The sequence below is a fragment of the Staurois parvus genome, unplaced genomic scaffold (genome assembly GCF_062004578.1).
Source record: "Staurois parvus isolate SC_StPar_1 unplaced genomic scaffold, SC_StPar_1.0 ptg000132l, whole genome shotgun sequence".
NCBI lineage: Eukaryota > Metazoa > Chordata > Amphibia > Anura > Ranidae > Staurois > Staurois parvus.
Genome location: NW_028317928.1, coordinates 3,575,485 through 3,592,415, shown reverse-complemented (window position 1 = coordinate 3,592,415; position 16,931 = coordinate 3,575,485). Strand labels below are relative to the sequence as shown.

The 16,931-nt window shown below is 46.8% G+C and overlaps 1 protein-coding gene across 1 annotated transcript; it reads right to left on the bottom strand.

The window, feature by feature from the left end:
* Nucleotides 1-645: 645 nt before the first annotated feature.
* LOC149466181 (oocyte zinc finger protein XlCOF8.4-like) lies at nucleotides 646-11,801 on the bottom strand. Its single transcript, XM_089672857.1, has 7 exons — nucleotides 11,735-11,801; nucleotides 9,954-10,072; nucleotides 8,256-8,447; nucleotides 8,046-8,169; nucleotides 7,065-7,195; nucleotides 6,634-6,742; nucleotides 646-5,120 (listed from the first exon to the last, which is right to left on the bottom strand). The coding sequence occupies exons 2-7, from the start codon at nucleotides 10,029-10,031 to the stop codon at nucleotides 4,450-4,452; spliced, it is 1,305 nt and encodes a 434-aa protein (XP_089528983.1). The 5' UTR covers nucleotides 10,032-10,072; nucleotides 11,735-11,801; the 3' UTR covers nucleotides 646-4,449.
* Between the last annotated feature and the right edge of the window lie 5,130 nt (nucleotides 11,802-16,931).

Genomic DNA, 16,931 nt, shown 5'->3' with positions numbered 1-16,931 from the left:
TACATGGTGATCATATCCCCCCCTTATGTATTATACATGGTGATCATATCCCCCCCCTTATGTATTATACATGGAGATCATATCCCCCCTTATGTATTATACATGGTGATCATATCCCCCCTTATGTATTATACATGGAGCTCATATTCCCCTAATCCCCTCTTCTCAGTAAAGAATAAATTCAGTTCCTCTAATCTTTCCTCATAGCTGAGCTCCTCCATGCCTCTTATCAGTTTGGCTGCCCTTCTCTGTACTTTCTCCAGTTCCCCAATGTTCTTTTTGTGCCCAAAACTGAACTGCATATTCCAGATGAGATATTACTAATGATTTGTAGCGGGGGAAACGATATCTCTCTGGAGTCTATACCTCTCCTAATACAAGAGAGGATTTTGCTAATACAAGAGATGATACAATACAGGTGGTGCTGTCCATGGTGCACAGTAGCCTGTCTGAGGCAGGGCTGAGACAATATCAACAACGTTATAACTAGATCACTAGAGTGCCCCAGTTCTAGTGAACCTTCCCCAGTGCCTTTCTCCCACAGCCATCTGACAGCATGGATAGCAAGGGGACTGATGCTTGACAACTGGAGCTGATCTCATCTGGGACAGGCAGCAGTAAGAAGAATGCAGAGGGTGACAAACCTCACACCAAATGTTTTATTTAAAAAGAAAAAAACACAGAGGTTGACAGAGAAAAGGTTTAATAAAAAAAAAAAGAAAAAGAAACATTTGTTCTTCAACTCATTATACCTTGTGATCCAACTGCTGCTTGATGATCGCAAACCTCAACCTGGCAAATGAAATCACACACATCCTTAAAGAATACATTCACCTTTGGGAACATGTTACATGCTTCCCAAGTTTTAAGGTGGAACACGTAACATGTTGCTACTGCTGTATCCTCTCCCCCATCTACTGCCACCAACGACAGCGAGCCGTGAATCTTCTCCCCAATCTGCTGCCTCTAACGACAGAGAGCCGGAAGTCTTCTCCCCAATCTGCTGACGCTAACGACAACGAGCCGGGAATCTTCTCCCCAATCCGCCGCCGCAAATGACAACGAGCCGGGAATCTTCTCCCCAATCCGCTGCCGCAAACGACAATGAGCCGGGAATCTTCTCCCCAATCCACTGCCGCAAACGACAGCGAGCCAGGAATCTTCTCCCCAATCCGCTGCCTCTAATGACAGCAAGTCGGGAATCTTCTCCCCAAACTCACTGCCACAACTCAACCCCATTAAGACCAGGCCTTCAAGTGGCTTTTCTGACACTTTTTGTTTACATGTAAAAAAATAAATCAGTATCTTTTGCAAGAAAATGACTTAGAACCCCCTAAAATTATATATTTTTTTTAAAGCAAAGGCCCTAGATCAGGGGTGTCATACTGCCTTCCCTCCAGCTGTTGCGAAACTACAAATCCCATCATGCCTCTGCCTTTGGGAGTCATGCTTGTAACTGTCAATCTTGCAATGCCTCATGGAACTTGCAGTTTGGCAACAGCTGGAGGGCCACCAGTTTAACACCCCTGCCCTAGAGAATAAAACGGTGGAAGTTGCTTTTTTTTTGTGCAACGGTTTTTCAGTTGCATTTTTTTGCGGAAAAAATACACTTTTTGGAATTGTAATGCACAAAGACACGATACATAACTCAATTGTTTGGTAAAATATAGAAAGATGATGTTACGCCGAGTAAATGGATACCAAACATGACACACTTTAAAATTGTGCACGTCCTTGCAACAGGGAGAAATGATGCACATTTTAACTATAGGTGATGTTTTAAAAGCTCATACAGGTTATCATTTTAGATTTACGTCCAGCGAAACCGGAAATGATGAAATATTCATTGCTTCTGGTTTCCTAGACCATAGAGCTGATCGGAGCCAGTCTAGTCTCTGATCAGCTCTATGGTCAGCCGACAGGACTTGTGCCTCCCAGTGGGACGGAAGAGCCTCAGAAGGTGGCATCGGGGAAACATCCCCTTCCGCTGCTTGTAAAAGCAATCCAGCAGCTAATTAGCAGACTGCCAGCTTAAAAACACCCAATACCGAGATAATGCGTGCAGCTGCAAGCATCAACCCAGTATAACCACTCAAAGTCCAGTGACATACTGCTATGTCACTGATCGTCAAGTGGTTAAAAAAAAAAACAAAAAAAAAACAAAACAAAAAAACATGGCTGTCCGTGTTATTCACTCACAGAGTTCTGTGAATGGAATAACTACAACTACTGTCAGGCTTTGCGGGTGACGGCTGGTATTTTTCAATGAAGGAAATTCGTTGAAGGTTCCTGTCACTGTGTAACTGGTACGAGCAGACAACTTACAGTGACAGTCTGCAGGAGCCATGCATTGCACCCATGATCTGTTGATCGCGGGTGCAGTGCTTTACAAAATCCTAATAAAAAAATAAATGCACATTTATTTTTTACCTGCAAAAAGAGGTGCATTTATTTTTAAAATGTGAACTTATCCTTTAACCTCTTGGCACCAGTCGAACGCAAATGTGCGGCCTCCCGGCGTCTGGGCCTAGACACCGAGTGGCCGCACATTTGCTTTCTATTAAAAAACAAAATTAAAATCTGCTGAGAGCGTGCGCCCCGCGCGCTCCCAGCACACAAGCCCGGTACTCACGGAAAGGTCCCGATCTCCTCTTTTGATCGGAACCTTTCCCGATCATGTGACCGCCGTGATGGCGTGTCACATGACCCTAAACTCTGCCCCACCTCCTGAAACCCTTAAAGGGCTGGGAAGCGCTGGGGCCAAGGGGTTAAAAAAGTTTATATAGTTACAGTTAGTCTGGCTGAAAAAAAGACAAAAGTCCATCCAGTTCAATCATTAAAAAAAAAAAAAAAAAAAATGAAGAACACATTCACCTTTGGGAAAATGTTACATAGTTAGTTTGGCTGAAAAAAGACAGAAGTCCATCCAGTTCAACCATAAACAAAAAAAAAGAAAGAAAAAAATATATGTCCCATCACAGGCACGAGTCGAGAAAACCTTTTTTTGAAGGTGGATAACAATGCAATAAAAAAGTTGCAAGGTCTATTTTCTATCTTCTTTCCCTATGAGTACTCTTGTTATGAAGATAGTGGGCCTAATGAACGTGGGCTCTGCTTACAGAAGAGCTAAGAAAAAAAAAAAAAAAAGAAATGCAAATTTTTATGGCAGGTAAAAAAAAAAAAAAGTGCATTTATCATTATTTTTTTATTCTCTAAGGAACATGCAGAGCATTGCACCCCCCAATCAGATCACGGGTGCAATGTCAGGCTTCTGCAGTCAGATCAGGGGTGCAATGTCAGGCTCCTGCAGCCAGATCAGGAGTGCAATGTCAGGCTCCTGCAGCCAGATCAGGAGTGCAATGTCAGGCTCCTGCAGCCAGATCATGGGTGCAATGTCAGGCTCCTGCATTCAGACCATGGGTGCAATGTCAGGCTCCTGCAATCAGATCATGGATGCAATGTCAGGCTCCTGCAATCAGATTATGGGTGCAATGTCAGGCTCCTGCAATCAGATTATGGGTGCAATGTCAGGCTCCTGCAATCAGATCATGGGTGCAATGTAAGGCTCCTGCAGACTCTCAGCATAGCTGTCTGCTCATAGGGCAGTTATTATTATTATTATACAGGATTTATATAGCGCCAAAGTTTGCTCAGCGCTTTAACTGAGAGCAGAAAGCTCACTAGGCTACCAGAGCGCTCACCAGCGCCCTCACAGCTCATTGAGAACTACAAGCCGTCTGCTGTAATGGTTAATGGTACTTGTAGGCATTTTTTTTAACAGGAAACTGTGAATGAATGACGTGGCTCTGTGGGCGGAGCTCCGCAGGGCTGCACTGCTTTCACATTGTGGAAGATCCTGCACCCGCTGTCACAGGGAAGGGGGATTGGCCGTGCAGGGAGAAGATCCTGCACCCACTGTCACAGGGAAGGGGGATCGGCCGTGCATGGAGAAGATCCTGCACCCGCTGTCACAGGGAAGGGGGATCGGCCATGCAGGGAGAAGATCCTGCACCCGCTGTCACAGGGAAGGGGGATCGGTCGTGCAGGGAGAAGATCCTGCACCCACTATCACAGGGAAGGGGGATCGGCCGTGCAGTGTGAAGATCCTCCATCCGCTGTCACAGGGAAGGGAGATCGGCCGTGCAGGGTGAAGATGCTGGAATATGGCTCCATTCTAAAAACGGAGGGAACATGAAACATGCTCCAAAGGTGAACGTTTCCTTTAAGCCTGGCAACTATTGGCTTAGATGCCCTGTGGAGGAGAGTCATCTGCTCTTGTGGGCAAACAAACAGAAGGTTCGATGGCAGGCAGGCAGGCAGTAGGGTGATCCTGTTTCTTTGCCCTGCGTGTGCAACACAAGTTCACATATATGGCTTATGCACATTCCTTGGTGTCAGACAGTGACTGGTTTTTCAGAAGCCTTCCCGCAGTCAGAAAAAGGACTACTACTATCGTGACGTTCCCAATGCTGAACCTGAATTAGGCTTTGCTCTCAAGTGACTCCTCTGATGGACGACAAGGTGGCTGTTTCTTGTAAAACATTTCCCGCACTCGAAGCAAGAATAGGGCTTCTCCCCTGTGTGAGTCCTGTGGTGTTTAGAGAGATTCGACTTATCTTTAAAGCACCTCCCGCACACCTGACATGAATAGGGCTTGTCTTCCTTGTGGATTCTTCCGTGTCTGAGAAGATTGGCTTTGTCTCGGAAACATTTCCCGCACAGCGAGCAAGAATAGGGCTTCTCCCCCGTGTGAACCCGTAGATGGGTGAAGAGATGGGACTTCTGGGTAAAGGACTTCTCGCAGGCTGAGCACCCATAAGGTTTTGTCCGCGAATGAATTTTCTGGTGCAAAACGAGATGTGAGCTCTGGGTAAAACACTTGCTGCACTGAGAACACGGGTACAACTTCTCCACTCTGGGGCCACGGTGATCTGTATCCAGGTCATCAATGATACACACTTCAGGAGCAGAGAGGTCAGAGGATAGATCTTCACTGTGAGGTGCTGCGAGGAAACTTGTGCCATGGTGGTTTTCTATTGGAGAATCACATATGATGTCATCATCTTCGATTTCTCCATCTACAGTGATAATGGGTAGTTTATACTTCCTGTATCGTCCATCTACAGAAAATTAATAAAAAAAAAAAAAAAAAAAAAAGAAAAAGAGAAGCATATACTGTAAACAATTGGTGTCATATTCTGTGTATCCAAGAAAGAATACAGGACTTTCCTACAGCAATTCACTGAGCTGGCCACAACCAACTCTTGAGGGAGTCTATTCCACATTTCCAAAGCTCTTACTGTGAAGAAACCTTTCCATGTTTGGAGATTAAATCTCTTTTCCTCCAGACGTAAAGAGCGCCCCCTGTCATTCACATTTAACCCCTTGCCCTCCAGAGGATTGCCCCCTCTTCCTGACCAGGCCATTTTTTGTGTTACTTTAACTGACAATTGCACGGTCATGCAACGCTGCACTCAAATTAAATTTATGTCCTTTTTTTTCCCACGAATTGAGCTTTCTTTTGGTGGTATTTGATCGCCTTTGCGGGTTTTATTTTTTGCGCTATGAAAAAAAAAACAAAAAACATGACAATTTTGAAAAAAACAAAACAAAACAATATTTTTGACTTTTTGCTATTAATGTCCAGTAAAAAAATTTTGAAAAATCAAATTTCGTCATCAATTTCAGCCAAAATGTATTCTGCTCTGTGTCTTTGCTAAAAAAAAAAAAATCCCAATACTTGTAAACTAATTAGTTTACGTGAAAGTTATAGTGTTTACAAATGGCGGTATAGATGCTAGGATTTTTTTTTTTTGTACTAGTAATGGCGGCGATCAGCGACTTATAGCAGGACTGCAGCGGACATTCTGATACGGGGGGGGGGGGGGGGGGGGCGGCAGACTTGATATCACTGACATGCTCAGTGCTAAAAAAAAGCACTTACACTGTACTAATGGCACTGGGCAGGAAGGGGTTAACATGAGGGGTGATCAAAGGGTTAACTGTGTGCAGGGAGTGTTTTACTGTGGGGCAGGGTCTGTGTGCTTCACTGTTATCACACTGCATTTGATGGCTGTGCTATGCAGTGTGCCCGAGCTGACAGGGAGGTGAACTGTTAGTAAACAAAACAGTTCTCCTCCCTGTCGGAGATCCTCGGTAATCACCGGGCGCTGGCGCGTAATCACCGGCCAGAACCCAGTGACTGACAGCCGCAAATGGCAGTGTGGGTAGGGCTTGCGTGCTCCCCCCCTACGAGAGAGAGAGAGAGAGAGAGAGAGAGAGAGAGAGAGAGAGAGAGAGAGAGAGAGAGAGAGAGAGAGAGTGTGTGTGTGTGTGTGTGTGTGTGTGTGTGATTTTGCTCACCCTTGCCGCCCTGTAGCAATATTCCTGCTATAGGGCGGTCGGGAAGCAATTAAACCTGAACTCCAGGAAAACTGCTAAATACACAGATGATATGTATATATACACATACAGCAGGTGGAATAGGTCTTGAACACGTCACCATTTGTCTCGGTAAATATATTTCTAAAGGTGCTATTGAAATGAAATTTTCACCACACATCGTTAGTAACCCATACAATCCATACTTACAATTTTTGAACTTAGAATCTGGATTTAGTGTTTATTACTCACCTATGCTGATCTCTGAGGGCATTTGCTCCTCCTCTTCGTCGCAGAGCTCACCGCCCCTCATATGCGATTCTTCATCATCTTCAACTTTAATGACGATTAGGTTATCGCCCTAATGAAAGAAAACCACACCAACAACAAGGCATTAACCTGAGTTATTAAAGTCCAACTCTACTCAAAATTTGTTTTGAAATAAGGAGGGGGGATAGAACTTCTGTGGAGTTTTATTGCTGTGATTTCATCGAGAAGAATTCCCCTTCTTATCTCTGACACCAGGACAAGACACGAGGGAGCTGAGGGTCATTGGGACAGGAAAACGCAGACAGCAATTAAAAAAAAAAAAAAAGAAAAAGACAGAGGTTCCAACTAAAACAAAAGATAAAAGGTTTTTTCCAGAATTGGGCTCAGCATTTTAATACATACGAATTTCTCACCTGATAATGGTAAGTGATATTGTGACTAAGGTCTACAGCATCTGAGGAGGCCTTACAATCTTCCTGTGTGGAATCTTGGGAATCCAGAGGACGGGGACATCTCTCTGGGGGATTTCTGTTACTGGATCCATCTGTAGGAAACACACACACTGACTGAATAGGATTTTTGTTAGGGTTGAACCTGAACCGATGCCGAGTACTTGCACCAGAACTCGTACAAATGCTCCTGATACCTTTGCGGTAAAATTTGAGCCCATACAAAATGACTAGGCTCAAGTCGTACTGCAAAGGATTCTAACTGGTCAGCACCTTCACATGGACGGCGCTAAGCAATCCAAAGCTAACGCCTACCGTCAACACTGCAAGGAGAGGAGAGAAAGCCTCAGGGATCTGTGAAGTGGCTTTTCGTTGTCTGACAGTGGGGAATCGGTAATCTGGTGCAGCGGGAGATGGAGGGGGTCCAGTGGATGGCTGGAACTGCTGGAGGCTGGGAGGAAGAGAGCCGCTGGAGGCTGAGGGAAAAGAGAGCCATGGGAGAGGCAGGAGGAGTCAAAGCCACAGCCGCTGATGTCCATAATGGGATCAGAAGCTGGTGGAACCCATCATGCAGGGAGGTTTCCTGCACCGCTCCTGTGTGAACTCGGGCTTAAGCCTGGGTTTAATGGTACAATTTTTCTGTAGGCGGCAATATAACTTGACTGTATCTGAATTCCATGTCCCTCAATGACAATAAGGAATACACTACTTCTATGACTTTATATCAGAGGATGTGTGTATCTAGGTGGATCTTCAATACAAGAAATTAAAGTCTCCTCTTACCCGGTGATGTGAGGGGCGGCTGGTCGTCCATCATGACGTCCTTCTACAGATCCTTGTGTCCTTCTATATACTCTCACTGCTCTATTGTTTCTATGTCTTTATATCAGAGGATGTGTGTATCTAGGTGGATCCTCAATACAAGGAATGAAAGTCTCCTCTTACCCGGTGATATGAGAGGAGGCCCTTTCTCCATCATGACGTCCTTGTAGAGATCCTTGTGTCCTTCTATATACTCCCACTCCTCCATGGAGAAATGGACAGTGACATCCTGACACCTTATAGGAACCTAACACACACAGAAAGATCCAGTCAACATTCAGATATATTCCTGTTTTTACTTGATGATGTCCCAGAATTCCCAACACGACTCACCTCTCCCTTCAGCAGCTCAATGATCTTCTGGGTGACTTCTAGAATCTTCTTGTCATTGTTTCTCACAGGTATTAGGGAGAGAGGTTGGGGTTCCATGATGAACCTCTCTCTCCTGTTCCAATGTCTTGACAGAGTGTGCCGACTGTTGGGTGTCATATGCTTGACAGATGTCTTCTTTACAATCATGTAATCCTGAGAGGTAAGAAACAAATTATTATCGCTTTAATTTAAAGTGATTGTAAAGTCTTCTTTTTTTTTTTTCCTCTAATAACAAACATGTTATACCTACCTGCTCTGTGCAATGGAATAGCACAGAGTGGCCCCAAACCTCCCCTTCTTAGGTACCTTGCTGGCGCTCCTGGCTCCTCCCCCCTTCTGAGTGCCTCCATGACAAGTCACTTGCTACAGTGGCACTCATGCGTACTTAATCCTGAGCTGTGCTGCCTGCGTCCATAGACTCAGACAGCGCAGCTTGGCCCAATCCCCCACTCCCTAGTCATAGGACTTGACTAACAGCAGCAGGCAACAAAGTCTGTGAGAGCGAAAAGAGAAAAAAGAGTTGAAGGGGGGCGAGGGGTGATACTGGTACCTAAATATTTTTTACCTTAATGCAAGGAATGCAGTAAGGTAAAAAATGTTTAGGCTCTAGACCCACTTTAACAACAATAAGTGAATCACACCCTGCAACTATCTGCTTTTCTTTGCTTTTAATAAAATATCCAGAATCCTCCTCACCTCTCTGGTCAGGTCTGTGTTTTATTAATAGAGATAAGAGGGATGTCATGTGACCTCCAGGAATCCTACTCACCTCTCCGGTCAGGTCTGTTTTATTAATAGACTTAAGAGTAAGTCATGTGACCTCCCAGAATCCTCCTCGCCTCTCTGGTCAGGTCTGTTTTATTAATAGAGATAAGAGTTTGTCATGTGACCTCCCAGAATCCTCCTCACCTGTCCGGTCAGGTCTGTATTTTATTAGCAGAGATAAGAGTGATGTCATGTGACCTCCCAGAATCCCCCTCGCCTCTCTGGTCAGGTTTGTGTTTTACTAATAGAAATAAGAGTGATGTCATGTGACTTCCCAGAATCCTCGCCTCTCCAGTCAGGTCTGTGTTTTATTGATAGAGATAAGAGTGTTGTCATGTGACCTCCCAGAATCCTCCTCACCTCTCCGGTCAGGTCTGTTTTATTAATAGAGGTAAGAGTAAGTCATGTGACCTCCCAGAATCCTCCTCACCTCTCCGGTCAGGTCTGTGTTTTATTAATAGAGATGAGAGTATCTCATGTGACCTCCCAGAAACCTCCTCATCCCTTCAGTTGGGTTTGCATGTATTAATACAGAACTAAACTCTGCAAGACACTCACCTCCATCTTCCAGCCAACCGCTGTCATCTTCTCCCTGGGCTACTTCTGGGTGCTTTGTTTTCTGCCTCCTGATTGGCCGGCAGGGGATGACATGATCCTGTGCAAGTGCATAGGAGCAAGTCATTCTGGCAAAACTGCAGTGTGTGCATGGGCAGCGTGCATTCAGTAGATGACTGTGAGCAAACAGGCAAATGCATCCTATTACAGCAGAGACATAGGATGTTTCTTCTGAAATACAGAACTGCCTGCTCCAATATATATATATTATTTTTATTGTGTGTTTAGTTCCTCTATCTTAGAGATAATGTCATGTTGCACTCCCAGAATCATCCTCACCTCTCCGGTCAGCAGGCAGATGATCTCCAGAGTCAGGTCTAATATCCTCTCAGTCATGTGATTATGCTCCTTCTCCATTCTCAGCCAGGTGAGATTTCCTAGACAGGTTTCACTTTAAGCTGTGATCAAAATAAAAAACACACAGATCTTATGAGGGGTCTATTTATCTGTCAGATCAGGACTGATAAACTTCAGGGCTATGTTCTCTGACTTCCTATATCTCTGAAGGACACCTGCAATGAGACCATCCAACCAGGGAATGATCCAAACAGCCAGCATGCTCCCATAACAGTGAGAACAGATAAAAATGTCGTCTATAGCAGGGTTCAATACTACTTTACAATAGCTAAAAAGAGAAACTCCTTGAAATTAGGTACTGAAGTCCAGCAGATTGCTACATTGTACAATCAGAGGAGGAGACAAAGGAAGACACTGGGGCAAGAGAAGAAGGGAGCGAGAGTGGACATGCAAACGATAGTGGGGATGGTAGGAAGGGAAGCGAGAACAGGAACAGTAAGGAAGGGGAGAGTAGGGACAGTAGAGCAGGAAGAGAAGCGAGGGCCGAGACGGCAGAGTGGCAAGAGAAGCGAGGGCAGAGGCAGCAAGGAATGCAAGGGTGGCAATGGCACAGTGGCCAAAAGCAGTGACAGCAGAGCAGCAAGAGAAGCGAGGGCGGAGATGGAAGAGCGAAGCGAGGGCGGAGATGGAAGAGCGAAGCGAGGGCGGAGATGGAAGAGCGAAGCGAGGGCGGAGATGGAAGAGCGAAGCGAGGGCGGAGATGGAAGAGCGAAGCGAGGGCGGAGATGGAAGAGCAGCAAGGAAAGAGAAGGGCGGAGGCGGCAAGGGAAAAGAAGGGCGGCAAGGGAAGCGAGGGCGGAGATGGCAGAGCAGCAAGGGAAGAGAAGGGGGAAGGCGGCAAGGGAAGAAAAGGGGGGTGGCGGAAAGGGAAGAAAAGGGGGGTGGCGGAAAGGGAAGAAAAGGGGGGTGGCGGAAAGGGAAGAAAAGGGGGGAGGCGGAAAGGGAAGAAAAGGGGGGAGGGGGAGGGGGAGGCGGAAAGGAAGGGGGGAGGCGGAAAGGAAGGGGGGAGGCAACAAGGGAAGGGGGGAGGAGGCAAGGGAAGGGGGGAGGAGGCAAGGGAAGAGAAGCGCGGAGTTGGCAAGGGAAGGGGGGAGGAGGCAAGGGAAGAGAAGCGCGGAGGCGGCAAGGAAGGGCGGAGGCGGCAAGGAAAGAGAAGGGCGGAGGCGGCAAAGGAAGGGCGGAGGCGGCAAAGGAAGAAGGGCAGTGATGGCAGAGTGCCAAGGGAAGCAGGGGCGGAAACGCCAAGGGAAGCGGGGGCGGAGATGGCAGAGCGCCAAAGGAAGCGAGGGCGGAGACGCCAAGGGAAGCGAGGGTGGAGACAGCAGAGTGCCAAGGGAAGCGAGGGCGGAGACGCCAAGGGAAGCGAGGGCGGAGACGCCAAGGGAAGCGAGGGCGGAGACAGCAGAGCTAAAGAGTAGGAGGAAATAAGAGGATATACTGACAGAGATAAGACACAATAACTATGGTGAAGAAGAGATAGAAGGACCGGGGGGAAGGGGGGGTAATAGATGGAAGGACGGGGAGGAGGGGTAATAGATGGAAGGGGAGGAGGGGTAATAGATGGAAGGACGGGGGGGGGGTAATACATGGAAGGACTAATTCATGGTTCAGTGATTATTGAGAACCCACCTATGCATTGCAGCCCCCGCCCCCCTTCACACACCCCCTAACCCCCCGGTAATATCTCTTCCCCCCGTCCTCACCCACAGTCCTGTCCCCCTCACAACCGACCGGTCAAGACACCCTTCTCCTCTTCCCAGTAACTTCCGGGTTCGCACTCCTCTGACAATCACATCCGGGTTCAGCCCTACAGCTGATCTAGTATAGAAGAGAACGCCGACCTGCGCCCTCTGCTGGCAGTCAGCCGCCTGTTGACTCCTACGGTGCCCCGTGGTAAAGGAATGAAAGCGGCAGCCATTTTGTTGAAGCGCAGTAGACTGTGGCCATTTTGTTGTGGTCCATTATAGAAGAGACAGGTTGAATGTCCTTGTTTTGTCGTTCATTTGTCCAGTGCGGTGTATGTAGAGCTGACCACAGATATAAGAGGTCAGTTGTTGTCAGGCAGGGATGTGGGGAACTTCCACCCTTGTGATATCTTTCCTATTAATATTGCCAGTCAAGCAGAATTTTGAATGAACAGCCCCTCCCACTGTATAGGCCTTCCCCAGTGTGTTCTAACCTATAAAATGAAGGCCTCTTCATAGAATCTGAAAACCTGACAGGCGGAGCTGATGGATCTTCATGGATGGGCAGATGTGTCTCTTTACACCCGCCTACCATCGAGTACTGCCAGGTCCAGAGAAAGAAATTGGAAAAGGACATTTCCATTTTTCAGACCCACATGTGATGGATCGAAGAACGCCCAGGCATTTTTTATTCTGCTGGAACGCCGCTCCCCCACCTCCGGCAGCCCTCTCCTCTCCAGCCTGTGAACTGTATATGGGGGGAGAGGGGGAACTGTGGATGGGAGGGAGAGGGAGGGTGAACTGTGGTTGGAGGGTGAACTGTGAATGGGTGGGGGGGAAGGGAGGGTGAACTGTGGATGGGGGGGAGAGGTAGGGTGAGCTGTGTATGGGGGGGGGAGAGGGAGGGTGAGCTGTGTATGGGGGGGGGGGGGGAGGGTGGGTGAACTGTGGATAGGGAGAGAGGGAGGGTGAGCTGTGTATGGGGGGGGGAGAGGGTGGGTGAACTGTGGATGGGAGGGGGAGGGTGGGTGAACTGTGGATGGGAGGGAGAGGGAGGGTGAACTGTGGATGGGGGGGGGAGAGGAAGGGTGAACTGTGGATGGGGGGGAGACGGAGGGTGAACTGTGGATGGGGGGGAGACGGAGGGTGGGTGAACTGTGGGTGGGGGGGCGGGAGGGTGGGTGAACTGTGGATGGGGGGGAGGGAAGGTGGGTGAACTGTGGATGGGAGGGAGGGTGGGTGAACTGTGGATGGGGGGGAGAGGGTGAACTGTGGATGGGGGGGGAGAGGGTGGGTGAACTGTGGATGGGGGGGGAGAGGGTGGGTGAACTGTGGATGGGGGGGAGAGGGTGAACTGTGGATGGGGGGTGTAGCAATTGTACATACAGAGATAAATGCGAACCTCCATTTTGCCAAAGGCCCTCCATCTTGTATCATTTCTACTCCAAATCAGCTTCCCCCCTCCCTCTCTGTTGAGTGACATGTGGTCTCTGTGTGCTGGGTTCAGAAGTGCACAGGCAATCAGGCACTGCTTCATGGTTATAAATCCCAAATTAGCTGGTGCCCGGGTGTCTGTTAGCTTCTCAATCTGAGATAATCGTAAAGCCATAAACCAGTCCTTCGCTGGACTTCAAATGCATTCCTAGGTAGCTGTAAAACAGGCATCACATTTAAAACCCACTTTTCCCTATAATTTCATATCTTAAGGTAGGAAATAATTACATAAAAATAAAGCACATATTCGGATAGCTCAGCTTAATGCGAGTCGCCTCATATCTTACACCCCTGGATTACGTATACCCGAGGGCAGAAAGCGATATCTCCTTAACCGTCCCAAGCAGATATGTCATAACTCGTATCTGGACGTTCAGAATATCATTCTGCAGATTATCCTACCTGTGGATAGAATGTTACATGTACCTAGGGAAGGTTATTGACCCTGGTATAACTTGGGAGGGATTTTGCTTCCAGCCTGAGTCCCCTGCCTAAACACCCCTCCCCAAATGGTTCTCTGCTGTAAGGAGACACCCTGCTGAGTTCCTAGAAAAAGGCTGTCAGGTTTGGAGAAGAAAGTTGAAGAGATCTCCCTTTTAACACCAGGAACCAACTTGGGAAATTATACCCTTTTGCTCTGAAACTTGATCTGCTTAAACCAAGGCTGAGGGCAAGTATTCTACCTCTCTAACTTTCTTTCTGTTATCTCCCTGTTGTGTTATTGCGCTCTGTATTTATATACAGTTGTGTTCAAAATAATAGCAGTCAGACATCTCTAACCTGATCAATCACTGTTTTTGGTTGAAATGATATTTCTACATGGCAAATAATTTACTAGCAGTAGTAGAGTAATAGAAATCCAACAGACCCAACAGTCATGACATGCATGCTGCTGATTCTGTGTAATTGAATCACTAATTGAAAGGGGCATGTTCAAAATAATAGCATTGTGGAGTTCTATTAGTGAGTTCATTCATTCTTTGAAAAACAGGTGGCAATTATTGCCCTTATGTAAGGAAGGAAAGCAGCAAATGTTGTACATGCTGGTTACAGTGCTTTTCTCTCTGAAATTCTGAGGAAAATGGGTCGTTCCAGACATTGTTCAGAAGAACAGCGTGCCTTGATTAAAAGGTTGATTGGAGAGGGGAAAACATATAAAGAAGTGCAGAAAATGATAGGCTGCTTAGCTAAAATGGTTGCAAATGCTTTAAAATGGCAACCAAAACCTGAAAGACGTAGAAGAAAGCGAAAAACTGCCATTCGAATGGATAGAATAGCCAAAATGGCAAGGACTCAGCCAACAATCAGCTCCAGGAAGATCAAAGAAGGTCTAAAGTTACCAGTGAGTTCTGTTACAATTAGAAGACGCCTATGTGAAGTCAAGCTATCTGCAAGAAGCCCCCGCAAAGTCCCACTGTTGAAAAAAAAGACGTGCTGAAGAGGTTACAATTTGCCAAAGAGCACATTGACTGGCCTAAAGAGAAATGGCGCAACATTTTGTGGACTGATGAAAGTAAGATTGTTCTTTTTGGGTCTAGTGGCCAGAGACAGTTTGTCAGACAACCCCCAAACACTGAATTCAAGCCACAGTACACTGTGAAGACAGTGAAGCATGGTTGCGCAAGCATCATGATATGGGGATGTTTCTCCTACTACGGTGTTGGGCCTATTAATCGCATACCAGGGATCATGGATCACTTTGAATACATCAGAATACTTGAAGAGGTCATGCTGTCTTATGCTGAAGAGGAAATGCCCTTGAAATGGGTGTTCCAACAAGACAACGACCCCAAACACATCAGTAAATGTGCAACATCTTGGTTCCAGACCAACAAGATTGACGTTATGGACTGGCCAGCCCAATCCCTGGATCTTAATCCAATAGAAAACTTGTGGGGTGACATCAAAAATGCAGTTTCTGAGGCAAAACCAAGAAATAGAGAACTGTGGAATGTAGTCCAATCATCCTGGGCTGGAATACCTGTTCACAGGTGCCAGAAGTTGGTTGACTCCATGCAACACAGATGTACAGCAGTTCTCAGAAACAGTGCTTATACAACTAAATATTAATTAAGTGATTCAAAGGAAAGCAAAATCTTCAAACATTTTTCAGTTTATATAGTGAATGTTTGAGTTTGTAAAGAAGAATACAAACACTGCTATTTTTTTGAACAGTCTAATATTCACTTTTCTTCAATTTTTTTGTAGAGGAACAACACAAATTTGATATATTTTTCTTCATGATTTGATTTGGAATAGAATGTGTTGTGTTCCCAATGCATTTGTGTGTATGGAAATAAAAGCTATTAGAAGGATTTTGAGCTTTATTCACTTTTTTCAACACACTGCTATTATTTTGAACACAACTGTATATATATATATATATATATTGGCTACATCTTTTTCTGTAAATACTTTTATTGCACCATTTTGACCTTTTTAGTAATAAATCTTATTTTCTGAAAAGTGTTGAACTGTTTCTAAAGCTCTTTAATGCAAACTAAGAATCCCTCTCTCTGAAGAGCGCTACTGTGCGTTTTTTAAACCTCTATATACATCTGTCTGCGGTGACATTGTGTATACAGACGCTTATGCAAACATTATAGTGTTCTTGCTAATATTGGCGAGTTTCCTCCTCTGTACAAAAAGGAGGTGGTGGCAGTGTGAATTGCGTAATTAACCTGACCCAGTAACAATCGCTCTCAGGCTGCAGGTACATAGATTGTGGTCCATTAGCTAGAATATCTTTGTGCAGGGTGCAGCTGAGCGTGGCATTGTTACGCACGTGACAGCGCCGTTTTAGATTGGCTAGTCCTTCGGTCACAAGTTGGTGAGAAGAGCTGGGGGTCTGACGCCACGACTGACACAGGGGGGAGGGTGAACTGTGGATGGGGGGAGAGGGTGAACTGTGGATGGGGGGGGGGAGTGGGAGGGTGAACTGTGGGGGGGAGAGGGAGGGTGAACTGTGGATGGGGGGGGAGAGGGAGGGTGAGCTGTGGATGGGAAGGGGGAGAGGGAGGGTGAGCTGTGGATGGGAAGGGGGAGAGGGTGGGTGAACTGTGGATGGGGGGGAGTGGGTGAACTGTGGATGGGGAGAGAAGGTGGGCTGCGGATGGGGAGGGGGGGTAAGCTTTGGACAAAAGGAGAAGGTGACCTGTGGATGGGGGGGGGGGGGTGAACTGTGGACAGAAGGGGAGAGGGTGGGTGTCACGTACCTGATGGGAGACTGAAATGGCCTCACTTGTGTCACTAGCCCTGACCCCACTGGAGTTGGAACAGAGGGAGTCTAGGACCCAGGGGAAGAAGAGCGCCAGTAGTTGTTGTTTGCAGCTCCTGCAGATGATGACCTTGGAAGACTGATGATCCTCTGATTCAGGCACAGTGGTAACATGCAGAGCTGGTTTTGTAGATTACCAGGCGTGCACCAGAGCAAGGCAGGTAGTAAGAGGAAGAGACAGGAGCAGTGTCATAGGAATAGCCAGGGTCATCAACAGTCGGACAGCACAATACAGAATCAGAAGCAAAGCCGAAGTCAGGAACCAGTATCAAGCAGGAGGGTAATCAGAGTCAGGTGAGGAACAAGCCGGGTCAGCAACAACGGAATCGCACAGGAACAAGGAGGACTCGGGGGAGCTGACGACCAGTCAGCACTCAAATGGGCAGGGACACCCTTTAAATAGTCTGTCTGGCGCCAATCTTCTCCTTGCGTGTGCACGATCGC